The sequence below is a fragment of the Ascaphus truei genome, chromosome 1 (genome assembly GCF_040206685.1).
Source record: "Ascaphus truei isolate aAscTru1 chromosome 1, aAscTru1.hap1, whole genome shotgun sequence".
Taxonomy (NCBI): Eukaryota; Metazoa; Chordata; class Amphibia; order Anura; family Ascaphidae; genus Ascaphus; species Ascaphus truei.
Genome location: NC_134483.1, coordinates 472,512,375 through 472,533,135, shown reverse-complemented (window position 1 = coordinate 472,533,135; position 20,761 = coordinate 472,512,375). Strand labels below are relative to the sequence as shown.

Below are 20,761 nucleotides of genomic sequence, written 5' to 3'. Positions count from 1 at the left end.
TTGGGGGGTTGGAGGGAGGAGACAAATCATGCATGGCTTTGGGTACAGCACTTTACATTAGGACTAAAGGTTTACATTAGGTTTTAGGGGTTTGGGGGGAAGGAACTTGGCATTCATGGATTGGAGCACTGTGTCTTACCTGGCAGTATTGCCGGAAAAGTTTCCTACACCAAGGGGGGGGGGGGGGAGAGTTTCCTGCATGCTCTCTTTGCCCAGCTCCAGAGACATGCACATGCAAAACAGAAATAGAAAAAAATTATTATACCATGACACCAGTACAGACCATATTTATTAGAACTGTCTCTTCTGCTTTTTTTGGAGGGATGGGGAGGAGCCAAAGCATGCATGGCTTTGGGTACAGCACTTTACATTAGGATTAGAGGTTTACATTAGGTTTTGGGGGTTTGGGGGAAGGGACTTGACATGCATGGATTGGAGCAATGTGTCTTACCTGGTTGCATTGCCAGGAGAGTTTGCTGCACCAAGGAGGGTTTTTTCCTGCGTGTTCTCTTTACCCAGCTCCAAACATGCAAAATAGAAAATAAACTTTAAACAATGAAATAATTTTAAGCAATCAACTGTCTTTTTTTTAGATTAAAAACATTGGCCGCACATCTATATTTTTAAATACATTTATAATTAGTAGTCGTCAAACAGGTTGGAGGACTTCCTCTAGCAACGGGCGGGGGTAGATGGTCTGGGAGGATGCTTTCCTCCTGTCATGGCCTTACCGGGGTTGTCATTGGCTCCAACAGAAGGGTATTTGTGTTTCCTGGAAGCATGAAGGTCAAATTGAGGGATTGAGAGGGTCACGGTGGGTTGGGGTATGTGGTTCTGCCATGTGAGAATAAGGTACCACCAGGTCACCCTCCTGCTCCTACGTTGTACATACAGGGGCAAGGACTTCAAGCAAAGACTAGAGCCCTGCGATGTTCCTCTCAATCTTATCCAGATGAACACCCATGCACGTATCCATATTCTCCATGCACTCCAAAAGACGATTCATCTTGGCCTCCATTCTGCCCCTGTATTGCTCTTTGGAGTGGTCAGTCATTTAAATACTACTAAAATAATCCAGCATGCGGGCTTGTGTAAGGAGTGCTGGTGTCATCAAGATGGACATCGACGTTGCTGGGTACTGGAAGAGGTGAGCAGGGGACTTCAGGATGAACATTGGCGTAGCTGGGTGCTGGCGGAGGTGAGCAGGGGACTTCGGGACAAACATCGTCGTCGCTGGGTGCTGGCAGAGGTGAGCAGGGGGACTTCGGGATGAACATCGGCGTGGCTCGATGCTAGCGGAGGTGAGAAGGGGACTTCGGGATGAACATCGGTGTGGCTGGTTGATGGCAGTGAAAAGTCTGGGATGTCGAATTCGGCTTCGGTGGCTGCAAGGGCACTTCTTGGGCCCAGCCAAATAACTTTATCATGGTCGATTTTGGCCATTTTCTTCTTCACGTACAACGGACTAGGCTTCTTTGCCTTGGGAGCCTTCGGAACCTTTTCTTTAGGCAGCTTTGGCTTGGGAACAGCTTCCAACGTTCGCTTTCTCGTGATCAGCACAGCAGAAGAAAGCAGGTTCCTGCGTCCATAGAATCGAGGTTGATCCATGGATGCAGATGGAAAAATGCCCAATACAGTATTTGTACAAGAGCTCGTTCAGATAGAGATCAGCATGTGGGAAGCTATGCAATTTGTGTCACCTTTTATGCACTGTGTCCCTATTTGAATTGTTTGGAGGGCATGGACAAGAGCTGCAGGTGTTAAAAGTGGGGCGTACTGTATACTAAACCTGGCGAGCGAGGTCCATTACATTATAAATACACCATCACTTCTGTTGATTCAATGCACATTGAAAATACATTGAATACACATCGAATATACATTCCTGTGTGCTTGATTTATTTTCTAAAGCAGCAAAGTCGAGGAAAAGGATTTCAAAGGATCTCAACATGAGAATACAGGATATGTACAAGAAAGGACACAGAATTTAACAGATTCAAAGCTGGTTAGTTACTTCGGGCCTCAGTTTAGCAAAAAGCACTGTCAGCTATCATGCCCATGGTAAGGCAAAAAGTGTAAAGCGGAGTCCTCCAGTCACAACAGAGTAAGTATTTTTTATTTTCATTCTGTAATTACTGTATTACAGTACTTGCATAAGCTTGTTGCATTTCCAAATGCATTTTTTTGTTTACTTGTTTCATTGCAATTAGATTCGAGCCTAAAAATTACTGTACTAGTTTTAGACGAAAATATTAAAGGTTTTTTTTTTCTCCTGCTGATTTTATGACTCGAAGCGTCTTGCATATTAAAATGAAAAATTTTGTTTAGTTATTTTTGGGTCTAACAAATTGTTCTCGTTTCCTTTAAACTGTAGGACAGCAAAGCATCTGGTGGACGAAATTAGCTAGGCTAATGATGAGCGCTGTGCAGAAACAATCAAGACTATTCTAGAGAAGAGTCACAATATCACAGCATCTGAGACCAGCATCAGGTTCATGAGACGCCAATTGGGACAGAAATATGTACGTGTAAGTAAGTGTCTTACTATATTAATGTACAGTATATTGCAATAATATGCAGTGACACAGCAGGGTTGATACTGTACTGTAATTACTACAAAAAGTATGTGTCTGTTGGGTACCACTCCACGTCAGAGATAAACAAACAAATAAAGTGAATTGGTGCACAGAAGCAGGGTGAACCTCTATCACCCCAAGGTGAATAGAGATATATACATATGGCCCCAGCACGCAACAATAGAACAATAGAACAATAGTCAATTGGAATAAGTCAAAAGTGTATTTGAAAAATTACTTAAGCAGCTATACATGGAACCCAATAGCAGGGTATGGAGACAACCTCTCATGTAGAGACAACCACACCAAGGAGAGAGAGGGCTGGGGGGGAATAGGGAAACAAAGGTAAAAGAATAAAAACACAAAAGGGGGAGAAAACAATATATATGTACAATACACGTAATGGTTGGGGGTAATAAAATTATAGGGGGGCATTCATAAGCCTCACAGAATTCTTTTGTTTTTAAGCTGGTTCTCTAATCTAATTATATTCCACAAAATTTTGAGATCCTGTGCTATGTATTTTTCCAAACGAAAAAAGTGGGGTTTTAAATCTTCACAATATAAACTTGTTTCTCCATCAAAAACTGAATCAGCTTTCTTACATCTTGCAGTTACGTTAAAGCAGTTAAAGACGAAGTGTGTCTGCTTCTGGATCCTGTGTTGTGTTAGAGCAGGGGTGCGCAAACTGAGGGGGGGTGCTAGATTTTCTGAGGGATCAGCAGTTATAGAGGTCCCATGCTCTCCACCCCAGGCATTTAAATTACATGCCGGGGGACCGCACGAGGCCTTTTTAAAACACTTACCTTCCCTTCCAGTGGTGCATCGTCATGGTAACCCGGCGTCAAATGACGCCGCGGGTCATTTGACACCAGGGCCGAGTGGAGAGCGGGGGGGGGGAAGCATGAGGCACCGAGGAGAGCAGGCAGGGGTGCGCACGGGGAAATATTTGCGCACCCCAGCGTTAGAGGGTTGTGTGTCCATGTTGGTATCAAATAATGAACAAAAAAGTGAATAAAGTAAAATACAAAATAGGATATGTCTCCAAAAGGATTGAAGAACAAAGACAACACAAACAAAAGAAGGGTAATGTTGTCTGAACTTATGTTCAAAACGTCACGTTTTCACTTGGTCTGCAGGTTTAAGCTGCCCGGCTTCCAAAAAAATCTGCAAATATACTGTACCACCGGTATATGTTCAACCAATCTTTTTTTGTGTATATCCCTGGAAATCACCCAACTACACATTTCTTTGCCATCAGTCACATTGATGCAGCATACACAATCTAAACATTAAATTATGAATACCTATAAATGAACACAAGAGCAATACCATAAATTATGTAATGGAATTATTTCTCTACATTTTGGCCTAGGATTAAAGGTACATGAAGTCATTAAAAATAATTAGAATAAATACAAGAAAATAAAATATTCACCAGAGGAATAAGCCTCATGTTGTTCGCGGGCAGCTGTGATCGACTCTTCATAGCTTAATAAACAGAAATATATACATGATGCATGGTCTTTAAGCCGACAGAAACTAATTCAGGAGCTTTCCAGCATCCCCTCCCATCAAATAGTATTTGGAAACGTTTATACCTGCTTATTCTGTCAACAGCATAGGAGGTGAAATTAGCACAATTATCACAACCAACAATTGTGATACTGATGGCTTCTTTTTGTCAATAAAGGAATAAAAAGTTTAGGTAAATTAGCATACGGTACTGTACTATTGTTATGATTTGAGACTCCTAAACAGTCAGAGATAAATATAGATGTACCCTGTAAACAAGTAATGAAAATAATAAGGCAAGTACAGATACAAATTTCCCAAGTATATGTGTTGTTAACAATTTTCTAGAAGTAATTTAAATGAAAGTAAATGATTGTTCCTGGAGAAGAGTATATGGGGCACATGCATCAAGTGCTGCTACGGGTTATCACACCCATTCCGGCATTAACTCCCACTCAAGTCATTGGCAGTTACAGTAATGCTGGAATGGGTGTGATAACCCATACCGGCATTTGATGCATGTACCTCTATGTGAAACAGATAATATTGCGCTCATAAGTGACCTGTGATAAATATATATATGTGATAATAATAAAGGTATTCAATACAACCTGATATAGTGTGGTTTTATGCTGCTGGTCTGATGGGATTGGCTCAAACACCAGGCTAAATGGATACAAAGAAAAGACAGCGCAAAAAAACCATAGTGTAGTAAATTCAATTAATATTTATAAAGTGAAGGTGAGTATTGCACGTACATCAAATTAAAGGGTTAATAGCATGACATGTTTAGGGACATGTTACCACTCAGCAGGAACAGCCAGACACCAATGCAGAGATCTTTACACGTTCACCCTCTTTGCTGCCAGCATCCAGGGAGACTCTGTGTTGCTCTGTGGTGGCGAGTCGTGTTGAAGGAGCTCCAGGCAGTGGATCGGCAGAGATGATCTCAGCTCACTTCCGTATTACTCCACGCTGGCGTGTGACGTCATCCGGCGGCGTCTCTCAGCCTCTCGCGTCTCACACGTGTGGATCAGGAGAGATGGTCTCAACTTGCTTCCTTGTTACTCCACGCTGGCGTGTGACGTCATCCGGCGGCGTCTTACAGCCTGTCGCGTCTCGAACGTGTTAATTCTTTAGCGATATTCTTTCTAATGGTGGCAAATTGTCCCAAACAAGTCCCGCAGAGAACTAATGTTCAAAATAGTAGCCACAATGGGAATAGTAGGAACGCGCCCTCTCCTACGCGTTTCGTACTTTCGTACTTTCATCAGGCTGTAAGACGCCGCCGGATGACGTCACACGCCAGCGTGGAGTAACAAGGAAGCAAGTTGAGACCATCTCTCCTGATCCACACGTGTGAGACGCGAGAGGCTGAGAGACGCCGCCGGATGACGTCACACGCCAGCGTGGAGTAATACGGAAGTGAGCTGAGATCATCTCTGCCGATCCACTGCCTGGAGCTCCTTCAACACGACTCGCCACCACAGAGCAACACAGAGTCTCCCTGGATGCTGGCAGCAAAGAGGGTGAACGTGTAAAGATCTCTGCATTGGTGTCTGGCTGTTCCTGCTGAGTGGTAACATGTCCCTAAACATGTCATGCTATTAACCCTTTAATTTGATGTACGTGCAATACTCACCTTCACTTTATAAATATTAATTGAATTTACTACACTATGGTTTTTTTGCGCTGTCTTTTCTTTGTATCCATGTACCTCTATGTGTCTGACTGTAATACATTTTAATGTACAATTAAAATATGTTATATTATATACGTGAACAGATACGTAAAATATTTAATATAATATATAGTTTAGATTGCAGTAAATTACAACATTGCAGGGGATGATGTTAGCCAAAACATTTAAGCTAAAGTAGAAACTTTCTACGGTTTATGAAGAATTTATAGTGGTATCCCTAGATGCACCCCTTATAAATTACACAATATATAGGCTGAGCAGAAGCTATTTCTTCTTGTATGAATTTATAGTGGGTTCGTTAGTAGACATTTACTGTATAATCAGAATTTTGAAAAATGTCAATTAAATGTGATACTTATACTGTATCTATGTACATTTTAGGCATCCTCTCTGGAAGACAATTTCAATTACATTTTATATTTACTGCTATCATTCAGGAGAAAAATAGTAACACTGAAATCAATGTACAATGTAAAACACAGTTAAAATGTGTGGTTTCAATACTTACTGTAACGAAAACAATATGGCACAGCAAGACAGTATAACCATGGGCAGAAGGCAGTAACCCAAGACACTGGCAACACATCCGTATGAGACACCTGCAATGCTCATCAGGTTCAATAAAGCATGTATTCCAATGCATCCAAGTATACTCATTGTGTATACATATCCAAAATGAATCTTTCCTGCCTGCAAATAAGGAAAGGTTCAGTCATATCAGATGTTATAGAACATTATTATGCAAAATAATTGGGTGGGATCACTCAGGGTTCACCCATCCCCTTTCTACCCCGTGATCAGTGATATCACTACAGGTAGGACAAAGGATATATATAGGTCCACCCTTTGTTCTGGAAGCAGGTTCTTCAAAGTTCTGATTCGGGCCATCAGTGTGAGTCCTGTACATAGGTTTGTGTGTTTAGCAATCTGTATTAAGATGAGTTCTGTCATACTTTATTGTTTTCCAGAGTTGCAACATTGTCCTGTTCTCACAGGGTTGCCCCAACCACAACCAGAACTCACTGTCCTCATATGGTTGCTTATAATGGAGCTTTTATTCACTTTGAATCAACTCAAACATCAGGTTCTCAATGCATCCTATCCTCTATGCAACTGTTAAAGAAAGTGCTTATTATTTGCCACACGCATTGTGCTGTGACTGTGTGAACTGAGTTGAAAAGGTGATCAATAAAACCTTTTTTCTTTTATAAAATTTCATGGCGCCCATTTCTATACTGCACTTTCAACCACACCCAGCCAGCACTCACCCACACACCATCTACAGGGTGGAGAGACTGAGCAATTATGTTTTATGGACTAATCTGATATAAAAAGAAGGGATCCGTGAGTAGAGCTCGCTGGATGAAGAGATCCTAAGGAGCGCACATCATGAAGTGATGAAGATTTTAAAAAAGCTAATCACCTGTCGGTGCACGTCACACAGTGTTATTTATGTTCCCTGTTATTTATTCTATCACTAGAATTACCTGAGTACAATTGTAATACACAATACTGGATGGTCCAGCACTCCCTATATAAAGAAATCAGATCATTGGTATAAAACCAAAAAAGTGTAATTTAATATATGCACAAGTGAATCAAAAAACATACAATACCACACATAGAAAACTGTAATAACATATAGGTAGAACCACATACGGGGTGTGTGGGGGAAAGAGGTGGGAGGGGTGGGGGGGGGGGGCAAGATAACAAAAATATGGGTATAAAGGGGATTACAGGGGGGCAACGTTTCGGGGAACACCCCTTCGTCAGGCCCGTTACCCTCAGCCCCTGAGGGACAGAAGGGTACTTCCCTGGCCCCACAACCCACAAGGACACAACCAAGCCTCAAATAAAGATAAGCAAATCCTCCACTAATAATGGGTACTACAATGGGAAAATATAATGCAGTATGCAAAAATGGAAAAATAGGATATCAATGAGGATGCAGGACAAAACGTCCAAAGGTCATATGAAATAGATAAAGTGAATCAAACCACACAGTCCTCAATGTAATTGTCCAAACGCTCCTGCTCCTCACTCAAAAGGGTGTCTGTCCTTGTGGGTTGTGGGGTCAGAGAAGTACCCTTCTGTCCCTCAGGGGCTAAGGGGAATGGGCCTGACGAAGGGGTGTTCTCCGAAACATTGCCCCCCCTGTACTCCCCTTTATACCCACTTTTTTGTTATCTTGCCCCCCCACCCACACCCCCACCTCTTTCCCCCACACACCCCGTATGTGGTTCTACCTATATGTTATTACAGTTTTCTATGTGTGGTATTGTATGTTTTTTGATTCACTTGTGCATACAGTATATTAAATTACACTTTTTTGGTTTTATACCAATGATCTGATTTCTTTATATAGGGAGTGCTGGACCATTCAGTATTGTGTATTGTGTTGAGAGGGATTGGGTCCTCTTTAGTCCACGGCACCCCGCATTGTATATCTGCTTACTATTGTGAGTGCTGTTTGTCGTTATTGTATTGCTGAGTACAGTTGTAGGTAAACCATCTTTTTAAAGGTACATCACCATTTTGTTTTTTTGTTCTTAAATCTTCATCACTCCATGTGTGTACTTCATAGTATCTCTTCATCCGGCGGGCTCTACCCACGGATCACTTCTGTCTACAAATGCTTATTGATATACCGTGGGAGAGAGGGGGAGGGGAAGGGAGAGTAGGTGAACCTCTGCTCAGCTAATTAATCAATAGAGTATTATAGATAAGGTGCTGAACTGAGAACTGTAGTAAGCAATACACCATTGGTATTGAGCATCCCATGTTAGGCATCAGAGGGGGTGACTGGGACCAATTATTACTACTCAGGGAGGCAAGATGGATCTACAATTTGGGAACATCATCCCCACAAGGATTGAACGAAGGCTTACTTTTTAACTCCTTCATTTAACTTTATTTACCTTACTGCATACATATCACACTGCAAATTTGAGTAGTATTGGCATTGCAGCACAAACTGTAGCCCGTATCTATACTTATTTATTTATTTATAAAATATTTTACCAGGAAGTAATACATTGAGAGTTACCTCTCGTTTTCAAGTATGTCCTGGGCACAGAGTAAAACAAATAATACATGGGTACAAGTACAGTTACATAAATGAACAAGGTATACATTATATACAAGACAGTTAAAGAAAATATATATTATGAGCGTATGAAACAGTTACAGACCAGATTAAAGTGTGAGACAGCCTTAGATTTGAAAGAACTTAAACTGGTGGTGGATGTGAGAGTCTCTGGTAGGTTGTTCCAGTTTTGGGGTGCATGGAAGGAGAAGGAGGAACGTCCGGATACTTTGTTGAGCCTTGGGACCATGAATAGTCTTTTGGAGTCTGATCTCAGGTGATAGGTGCTGCATGTGGTAGGGGTGAGGAGCTTGTTCAGGTAGCTGGGTAGCTTGCCCAGAAAGTATTTGAGGGTGAGACAGGAAAGGTGAACTTTGCGCCTAGACTCTAGTGATGACCAATCTAGTTCTTTGAGCATTTCGCAGTGATGTGTGTTGTAGTTGCATTGGAGAACAAAACGACAAATTGAATTGTAGAGGGTGTCAAGTTTGCTAAGGTGGGTTTGAGGAGCCGAGCCATATACTATGTCTCCATAGTCAATAATTGGCATTAGCATCTGCTGTGCAATACGCTTTCTGACCAGGAGACTTAGGGAGGATTTGTTCCTGAAAAGTACCCCTAGTTTGGCATAGGTCTTGGTTGTCAGGGTATCAATGTGCATCCTGAATGTTAAGTGGGAGTCAAACCATAAGCCCAGGTATTTAAAACTAGTGACAGGTGTTAGGGTGGTGTTAGCATTGGTTCTAATCAGGAGCTCAGTCACTGGAAGCTTTACAAATTTAGTCTTGGTCCCAAATACCATTGTTACAGTCTTGTCAGTGTTTAAAAACAGTTTGTTTTGGGAAATCCAGTTTTCGAGTCTCAAAAAGTCAGACTGAAGTATGTGTTGAAGGTCAAAGAGGCTATGGCTGTGTGCATATAGGATTGTGTCATCTGCATACATGTGTATTGAGGCTTCCTTACAAGCTGTGGGAAGATCATTAATGAACACTGAGAAGAGTAGGGGCCCCAGAACAGAGCCTTGCGGGACACCACGGGTGATATCCAGGGGGTTGGAGTTAGAGCCTGAGATGGACACATGTTGGGATCTTCCTGATAGGTAGGACTGAAACCAGTTTAAAGCATGTTTCCCTATTCCAGAGCTCTGGAGTTTGTTAAGCAGGATAACATGATCAACTGTGTCAAAAGCCTTTGCAAAATCTAGGAATACTGCACCAGTGAGTTGTCCCCGTTCCATTCCACACTGGATTTCATTGCAAACTTTTAGCAGGGTAGTTACGGTGGAGTGTTTGGGACGAAACCCAGACTGGAATTGGCTAGGGAAATTTGTCTTGGTGTAGAAATCGCTTCTATAAATACTTCAATACAACTTAGATACAAACTAGACATACTATAAACCGTTTGTCTCTCTAATTTGAGTAACATTGGCACTGCAGCACAGGTGGTAGCCCAAAACATTGTAACAGCATTATTAAAACACTGAACCGTTACTTAAACAAGATACAGCAACAATGTATGCCTCTATTCAATGAATATGATCAGGCATGGCAATGTAGGGCTGCCCCTAGTGGTGACTTTGAAACTCATGTCAATATAACTCACCAGTGTGATGTCATGCCTCATTAGCATGAATAACGCATCAGCCAATCACAGTTGTCCTTCTAACAGGTTCAACAACCAATCAGTGCAAGGTATTGGGTATATATGAAGCAACAGGATCGCGTCCTCCATTAGCCCAAAGTCTTGAGAAAGCAGAACATCGTGAAACGATCGTCGATATTTTAACTTTGGCAGTGTCAGTAATATTTCATCCTGATAGATACTTACTTTCATTATGGCTGCGATTTTGAGGTGAATGGCACGTAACGCCATCGATATAGCTTGATAGCTTACATTGCGCTCTCCTTCGAATACCCAACGGAGGCTATTCAGAGGAACTTTCACAAGTTAGCAGCATTGCTACAACAGCAGCTCACATGCAGGTAATACCTCTGTCAGCCAAACAATATAATGCGATCTGAATCCCCACTATAGAGGTTCAGAACTGATATATTTCATAGCTGCAGCAATCTGTTAATTTCTCATATATAGTGAAGCCTGACTATTCCTATATAGAGCAAGAACCTCACCTCAATATCGGATGAGACTTACCATTCACAGCCCTACACCATCTTATTCCTCTCCCTGGCCAAGGGGGGAATTCAAGTAATGATCTACACTATTATAGTAATTTGACACTGCCACTTTGAGACCTTAAATAAAGGGTCTAATCTATGATAGCGACTTGCTATTTCAGGCACTCTGTCAGCTACTAGACACATAGGGGGCTATGCACTAAGCTCAATGGCTTTGCGTTCTGATTTGGCATAAAAGCAGGTTCGTTAAAAAGTGAAGCCTGGGACGCGATGCACTAAGTCCTTGAGGCCATTTTTTAACGTACCTGCTCAAAATAGCTCAGAACAGCCACAGCGTACGTGTTGCTTCCCCCCCCCCCCCCCCCCCCCCCTGCTAGCGTTCTGAACCTTTCCGTTCGCTAGCTGACAGAAAAAAAAGCTGCATGTAACATTTGCCTGGATATTTGCTATCTCCATGCAAGACTGTTACAGGCGATCGTACACTAAATAAATACATTTTAATAATAGTGTACATGAGCAGATAACGCTAGATTTCCGCATTGGTTTCAGGTCCGAGGACCCACTTCAGGAGTTACAGGCCCCGTTATGGGGTGCCGGTATCCCCTGCAGTTTAAAGCTCCTGCGTCACGTGACCGGGTTATTTACATTCTGCAGGGGATACCGGCACCCCATAAAGGGGGCTGTATCTCCTGAAGTAGGGGATCCTCGGACCTGAAACCAATGCGGTTCAGCTCAAGAGACCCCCTGCACATCTACACTAGTATTAAAACATACATAACACTAAACAATAATTCATTACCTTTGCGGCTATCCGCTATGGTAATGAAGCAGCATTAATGTATTTTAAATAATAGTGTGCGGGAGCAGGGAGTCCCCTGAGCTGAACCGCATTGATTTCTGCCTCAGAGACCCCCTGCTTCCCGAGTTACAGGCCCGGTATGGGGCATCGGGTGCCAGTGCCGCCGCCATATTTATAGTGTCCAAGACGCGACGTGGGCTCTATAAAGATGGCAGAAATCAATGCGGTTCAGCTCAAGGTACCCCCTGATCCCGCACACTATTACTAAAAATACATTAATGCTGCTTCATTACCTTAGCGGATAGCCGCTAAGGCAATGAAGGGGTTAAGGCACATTAGCATGTTTATTGGGGACAATTGCCCCCAATAAACAACACACATCCCACCCGCCCCCTAACACATACAGTACTGTAATGGGCAAAATTACTATTATCCACATATGGATAATAATGCATTTGCCCATTTTAAATACATTTAAATTACAATAAATACAGTCAAAACATTTAACACTTACGTTTTACAGGCACCCATGATGAAGGCCATCTTCATCCTCATCTTCATTCTGCCCATGCCCTTATGGTGCTGCAAAACATGCACAACAATTACAATAGCCAATGTAATGTCCCCTAACCCCTTAATCACCATAGCGGTTATTAACCGTTACAGTCATTAAGGGGTTAACCCACCCTCACACACCACTCGGGAGGCCTACATACCCTCCCACTCTAACCCCCCACCCCATGAGGCCTAACCACCCTCACCCACTACCCACAAGAGAGGCCTACCCACATACCCTTGGGGCCAATACCCCCCCAACACCTACAGTACAATAATGTGCAAAATAACTATTATCCAGATATGGATAATATATTATTTGCCCATTATGAAACACATAAAACATGCACAAATCAAAACATGAATTTTTAATCTTAAAATCCCCACATTGTACAATAAATCTAGCATCTATTGCAAATATAAGCCAACAAATCAGCAGCTCCACAAATGTATATGAAATGTCACACAATTGCATAGAGTGTGTACATGATGCAATTAATCTGTGCATCATGTAACACTATGCAAAATATATGTAACAATAAAATACACTATGAACAATGTCCCCTAACCACCAATGCCATCCTGAAAATCAATTAGAAACTAACCAACATCAATACAATTAGCATTAATCAATTAATCCATTTCCTCAAACAATTAAAATACAATACAAATCAATTATACAATTCCCTATTCAATTGCTAAAGCCAAAACCATTGCCAAAACAATTCTAATTTAAATTAACCACCATCATTCTAATCTAAGTACCATAAAGAAGCCATTAGCTAAATACAAATTACATTATTCACAACAATGACAAAATAAAGATGCTAAATACATTATCCATACATGAAAAGAACCTAAACATGAGCCAAACAATCAATTATTATCCCTGTATGTCTATCCATACAGATAGATAAACATAACATACAGGGGCAATAATACAGCATAAAATACAATGCATTTACATACAAAATTCACATACAATACACCCATTCAGTGTCCGTGAATGTATTATATTAACGGGCATTAAATGGGAGTGAAAAAATAAAAGACATGAATGAAAAATCATAAAAACCTGTAAAAGTAAAAATAATAAACTTTTCTTTTGTTTACTCACCATTAGATGTCCACTCTCCGAAATCCAAGCAACCCGGAAGCACAGGAACCAATCCACAGGTAAGCCATAAAATAAAAAACCATAACAAATCCACGTCTGTGTCTTCTTTCTTCTTTGGGGTCTTCTGGGGCCTTCTTCCATCTTCTTCCATCTTCTTACGCCACGCCCTTCTTCTCTTCTTAGGAGGGGAGATGTTCCCTCCTCGGCGACTAGCTTAAAAATGAGGCGACATAGGCTTTTATAGGCCTATGATGTCACATTTTGGTCAAATGTTTCCCACGGTCCTGATTGGGCCGTGAAAAACATGTTATTTGGCCGATGAAAAAAAAAATTATGACGTCATTTATAGGCAATGAAAGCACAGCCAATCAGAATGGCTTTGCTTCAATTGCCTTTAAGATGATGTCATTAAAAGAAATATGGCCGGTCTCACATGGTACGGTAGCCAATCAGAGAATGGGAAATACATCCCATTTCTGATTGGCTCTAGTAGACCATGTGACAGAGGCTTGGGGGAGAACGGATGTGACGTCATGAAAGCCTGTCACATGGTACTAGAGCCAATCAGAGTTGGGATGTATTTCCCACTTGGCTACCAAAATCAATGCAAATGTGTGACATTTCATAGACATTTGTGTAGCTGCAGTTTGTTTTTTTTATATTTGCAATGGCTGCTGGATTTATTTTAACATGCACTGTGTTGATTTTAAGATTAAAAATGCATGTTTTGATTTATGCATGTTTTATGTGTTTAATAATGGGCAAATAATCTATTATCCATATCTGGATAATAGTTATTTGGCACATTATTGTACTGTAGGTGTTGAGGGGGGGGGGGGTGTATGTATAGGTCCGGTTTATTTATTTTACATTCAGGGTTGGTTCCTTGGTTCTGTGTGAGACGTGGAGACCACCTGCGGTCTCCTCGGGTATCTGACGGGTATAAAGCTGGTGGTTCCACGGGTGACACCTGCGGGATGAAGCGGTGGTCCCACATCTGTGGGGGCACCGCGGACCAGTAGTCTGCGGGGATGAAGCGGTGGTCCCACATCCGTGGGGGCACCGCGGACCCGTAGTGAGCACTCGTGAGTTCCCCAGACCCCCGTGAGAACCACCCGAGGCCCCGCAGACACCTGTGGGTCTGACCCTGGGCTCCCAGACATCCGTGGGCCTACCATGGGGACCCTATTGTGGCCCACGGTGACTCAAGGAGACCACCTGGGGGCCATGGCGCTTGGCGGGACCCACCAACAGGCCTCCAGAACCTGTGTGAAACAAGTTGCTGGTACCCTGTAGGTCTGTCAGGTGACCCGCCAGCCCGCCGGGGACTTGCGTGGGGCTGGGGTATGAACCCTGTATGTAAAAGAATAAATCATGTATTTATGGGGGGGGCACAGGGGATGGGTTATGTATTTAATAAATAGAATGATGTTTATTGTGGGGCAGTGTATTGTTTTTATTGTGGGCACTGGGGGTGGGGAGAGGGAGTATTGGCCCCAAGGCTATATGGGTAGGCCTCCCTTGTGGGTAGTGGGTGAGGGTGGTTAGGCCTCACGGGGTGGGGGGTTAGTGTGGGAGGGTATGTAGGCCTCCCGAGTGGTGGGTGAGGGTGGGTTAACCCCTTAATGACTAGCGGTTAATAACCGCTATGGTGATTAAGGGGTTAGGGGACATTACATTGGCTATTGTAATTGTTGTGCATGTTTTGCAGCACCGTAGGGGCATGGACAGAATGAAGATGAGGATGAAGACGGCCTTCATCGTGGGTGCCTGTAAAAGGTAAGTGTAATATGTTATGACTGTATTTATTGAATGTTAAATGTATTTAAAATGGCCAAATGCATTATTATCCATATTTGGATAATAGTAATTTTGGCCATTACTGTATAGTATGTGTTAGGGGGGTGTATTTAGTTAGAATTGTTGTTTCTTATTTTTGGAGGTGCAACATTGGTACCGCAGGTCCGCGGGTACCCCGGGAAGGCCGTGGGTACCGCCGGACTCCCACAGGGACCCCCGCACTCCCGCGGGGACCCCCGGGCTCAGCCGGGGACATCCGCCAGCCTGCTGTATGGGTTTTGCGCATGCAAAAAGAAAAAGCCAGATTTTTTTCTAAGTCCAGATTTCTTTGTGTCTACTCTGACTTGACCTGTTCTAATCAAAGCAACTTTCGTGTTTGCTAAGGTTGCGTTGCTTAGTGCATCCTGCTTAAGGGCAGAATTTAACGCAAACAGGGTTGCGATCGAGCAAAGTTGGACTTAGAAAAAATTCCTGAAAAAAGTCATTTTTAGACCGCAACGTGCCTGTTTGCGTAGCTTAGTGCATCGGGTTGAGCCAAAAATCACGATCGAAGAGCACTTTGCGGTCTAAAAGTGACTTATCGGAGCTTAGTGCATAGCCCCCATAGTGTCATGATGTATTTCAATACGTACCCTCTTTTCATGCACCATTTATTTTAAAATCAATTAAATAAAATATATTTTTAAGATTGCCATATAACATTAGTGATATTGAGTGCTATTATCTACTGAGTATAAAATCCTTATTACAAGATCCGAAGCAGCACCCATTTCTCACCACTAACGCAACGATCACAACAGTGAGCAAGACATAACCGGTAAAACCCCAGTTGTCATTCTCTTTTTTTTATCTAATCTGATGTAACACCATTCATAGCCGGGGAATGGGGGTTACATCACTATATGAAAAGAAAAAAAATAGCAATAGAAATTGAAATTGAGTTTCTAAAACATAATGCCAACTATTTGTCTCTACATCTCATCTACAGTAGTATACCTTTCATTGTGGCTCTTGGCACTAGATCGAAAACTTGACAAAACTATTATTAGGGTCCGTGCTTAGTTTGAGTCAGCCACTTCTTAAAAAACCCTTGATGTACCCTTTCTATCCTTTGAAGTGCAAACTATCCAGTATGGATGCAAACAACAGCAATATCACAGCTGCAAGTATTCCTCTATTCAATGCGTTTTGAAGTTCTAAAAGCTACACTCCTGTCAAGAAAGAATAACATCCTTGTAAAGATTTTCAAAACATCTCCGAGTCATGGAATAACATTATTAAGAAAAGATATAGATTAAGAATTATTAATCAATCCCTTACAAAACATTCACCAAGAATATCACATATTAGCTTCAATAGATCGTTGGCTTTTTTCAACCAGGGAAACAACCTGAATATTTTTGTGGCTGTTCAAGATGCGATTTCTAAAATAAGCATATAATGTAAGTATTACAGATGCAGCAGTCATAATTTTACGAAATCACGCGGTTTACACCTCGGAATACCCATGTGATGGTGTGGGAGAGTGCTGGCATGCATGGGTGCAAAGTTTTCATCACAGATAGTCAACCAAGGAAGACCACAAGCCCCCAGAAAAGGGGATCTGGTCCAATCATTTTGGGGCCTGAGTCTCAAGCAGAAAGGACCCCACAACCGATGAATGATCCATCAATGGGGTTCATATTCAGGAAAAACTGGAAGTGTTCAGAATGTGTTAGTGGGAAGAACAGTGCCTGCAGCTGTATTAATATGGAAAATGAAGAAGTGCCCGAAAGGAACACTTCAAATCTCGATCAGCCCAAAATTAGAGGTGTAGATGCTAACAGGAGTAATGTAATGGTAGTAAACACGGGAGATGATTATTCATCTGTTTGGAAAGAGAGAGAAAGAGGACAAAAATATTCACTGTGCCATCTGCGAGTGCCAGACATATACTGAATTTAAATACTTTATTTTACAATAAATAAAACTCTACAAACCTTGATTTGGGACCCAAGATTAGACCCTAGAAGGGATTCTACTTGCTTCCCACAGCACATAAACTGTTATTGGGGTGACAAATCTAAGGCACCTTAGGAATGGGGTATGGTTCCAGACCTAATAGGATCAGAAGTTGAATTCATACAGTCTCTGTTATTCAGAACAATAGCTCTAGTAGTGTGAACTAAACCAGCTGATGGGTTATGGTGCACACTGTTTACTAACTGCATACCTCCAAGGGATATTTATTTTGTTGATTGTATTTGTAACCGTGAAAGCACTTCAAGCATAAAGTAAGTACCCTCTACTATTCTCACGTCTATACTCCTGACCTGGCTTGCACGATCAATCTACATTCTAGGCGTGCCCGCGTGCCTGTGGGCTGGTGTTATTAAATTCCCTACCTCAGCACCATGGTCATGCTTCGTTTGTGGTGAGCTACGCGTTACAGTATTCTATGAACCACAACAGCAAATAATTAGTCAGGAATTGAGCTTCCATAGGCTGAGCTGAGCTGTCTGCTGGTCCCTACAATATATATTGTAGGAAGAGAGAGAGGGAGAGAGAATTAAGGTAAGGAAGAAGAGGGTCCCTATAAAGAACACTCTGTTACTAAAATCAATTACGTGGTCTTTCTGTATGCGGCACAAATAAGATGAGCTACTTTACAGGTGATGGATGCTGATAGTGAAAATGCAGGCATCTCTGTTTACTATAGTATGGCGCTACGAGCACCAACACACGTTTTAAGTGCAACAACATGCTTCTTCCTGGGTGGGCTCGCATAAGACTCAGGTTATGTTTTTAAAGTGTTCCATTGCTATCGCAACCATGAATTCCTGTGTTTCAAATTTACCCTCCAGAAACTGGATTTTCTTTTAATAATACTGTAGCTATGGCTATTTTTACCTTATTGCGTTCAAACCATTCTCATACTCGTGGCATCTAGCCACCTCCCCAACAATGAATGGGATTACACTAAGATTATATATTTTTGACAAATCATGTTTTTTTAAACATTCAAACTGTTTGATTTTTGGTTGCACTCCAGGACTATTAAAACATAACATTTAATGAATAATATTAAAAAAAAGGTTTACACACTAATAATTAATAAATAAAAAAAAAAGAAAAGAAAAAAGAAAAAACATGTGTGGTGTATTTAAAAATAGGGTGGGGATGCCCCTGACGAATCTCCGTTGAGGAGGGAAACGTGTAGGGCGTTCGACGCAGTGACGTCATCTGGGAGGAGACCAGGCACTGTGTACCGTGGTAACTGTATCCTCCACGAGGCTGCTACTAGCTTGTTGTTTGCTGGTTTTGTACTGTGTGCTTCAGTGCATTTCCCTGTTAAGCATCGCCGTGTGCTATCACTATATTTACTCTTTGCTGTATTTAGAGTGTTATATTGTCATCGATTCCTATTCAATTGCTCTGCATTTTACATCCTCTGTGGTTCAATATAGTGGCAGCAGGAGACTATACAGCCAGTACTACACTATTACATTACTATCTTTGCAATGGTTTTAGTTTTCTGCCATTCACACACCAATATTATTTTGTGACCTATTGAACAGGCTTTGTTAAATTACACCAGGCTCTGTTATAGTATTGCAGACTATACCATATGTGGCTATACCTCTCTGTTGATGTATTGTGCGCTGTATATCTTGTTATACTGCACTATACACGGAGAGGTTATTATATAGCCAGCACTGCATTGATGTTTGTGTATATTATTGGTGTATCGTCACCACTTTATTAACAGTATTGTGTGATCAATTGAGCAGATATACTTTATATACTATTGCATATTTGTAGGAATGGGCTGTACCCTTATGCTGTCATATTTATATGGGATATTACAACTGTAGACTTGATACAGTACATTAGAATACCACACATTGCAGAGAAGGAATTGATATGGCAATTAGTTTATTGTCGGCATGATAGCCATTTTTACATCACACTGCACAATAGAGCAGTATATAGATTCTGTCCTACACAGGCTCAATCCACATACCACCAACCTATGATTGTGTGTTACCCTACCTGAGTTTACATTGATTCCTTGCCACTTAGTAGTCAGGTGTCTTTATCCATTAATGGGTCAGACCTTCATTATGACAAGATTTCTCTATATATACTGTACCCATTACTATTGACTCTGGCCTAGACAACTACTCACAACATCTAACAGGAGGGTTTTCACCAGATAGCAATCATAGGTTGGCTTGATGGGTATGCTGTGTTAGTGACTGTTTCTAGTACAGCACCAGTAAGCTACACTCTAGCCATTGGTTGTTGAGTTATGCAGCCGGATACACTATCCTACTAATTGTTAGGTACCCTCTGGTGGTTACATTGCATATCTAATCACCACTATAGTGTGGCAACTACCTCTACTAGGCAATACACCTTTGGGTTCACGTTACCAATCCTGGTCCATCCCCACACTTTTTTTAAATACACCACACATGTTTTTTTTTTTTGTTTTTTTCTTTATTAATTATTAGTGTGTAAACCTTTTTTAATATTATTCATTAAATGTTATGTTTTAATAGTCCTGGAGTGCATCCAAAAATTAGCTTCTAGCTAGAGAGTGGAGGTCAAATCACCATACTCTCTATTTTGTGATATACAATTTATCTAGCTCATTGGTTGCACCCTTTGCTAACCTAGGCATTATTGGACGCAAATCCTTATTTCATATTATATCATTACGTATTAGTGAGCACTATATTTTTTCTGTGTTTTTAATACTGTATGCGATGGAAACAACTTGCATGTATGCGGTATGTGTACACTCGTCATGTCTACTTATTTTATAGAAAGGATCTCATTTTTAGGACTACAATACATCACTCCTCATAATATGTAATCCTCATCTCTTTCATTTAATGCGCAGCATTCGTGGGGTTTTATTTTTCTTCCACTTTTTTATCAGCTATAGTAATAGGCAGAGATTGGGAGGCAATTATACACACCAGTACCACAACGGGGTTGTCAGATGAATGTAACAGGGATTGGGAGATAGTTGATGTCTTACCATTCAAGGGGTTTAGTTTAATGTATTGGACCCCTAGAAGGTTCCTGAGAGCAAGATGTGAGACCTATGCACAGTACACCGTTTAGAAGGCCTGATCAGTTCACAGTAGCTAAATTGCCCAAATTGGGTGTCATCCAGAAAGAGGATGAGACACTTCAATATTCATGGGAGTGGGTAGCAGTAGTAAATGGGAAAGTCTAAGATTCCCCTAGAGCTGCAAACCACCCTCGGTTTGAGCTTCCGGATGAGATGCTGTACCGTGTTGATAAACACAAAAATACAGGAGGGGATGTTGTTAAGTTGTTGGTTCCCAAATCTCATAGGCATACAGTATATATACAGTAAAGTGTATTTAAATATCTTAAATTAGCATTTTAACAGACGGGCTTCTTTTTTTGCACAAGTGTCTCTCATCATGTTGTCTAAAGGCATGTTTGTATTTAACCTG

The 20,761-nt window shown here is 41.5% G+C and overlaps 1 protein-coding gene across 1 annotated transcript in view; it reads right to left on the bottom strand.

Annotated features, from left to right (window-relative positions):
• The window catches only part of YIPF7 (Yip1 domain family member 7), a 90,251-nt gene that overhangs the window by 460 nt on the left and 69,030 nt on the right, over positions 1-20,761 (bottom strand). The window contains exons 5-7 of the mRNA XM_075615243.1: positions 6,302-6,483; positions 452-519; positions 140-216 (exon numbers count right to left, since the gene is read on the bottom strand). Coding sequence (XP_075471358.1) covers positions 140-216; positions 452-519; positions 6,302-6,483 — 327 coding nt within the window. The remainder of the gene's footprint in view (positions 1-139; positions 217-451; positions 520-6,301; positions 6,484-20,761) is intronic.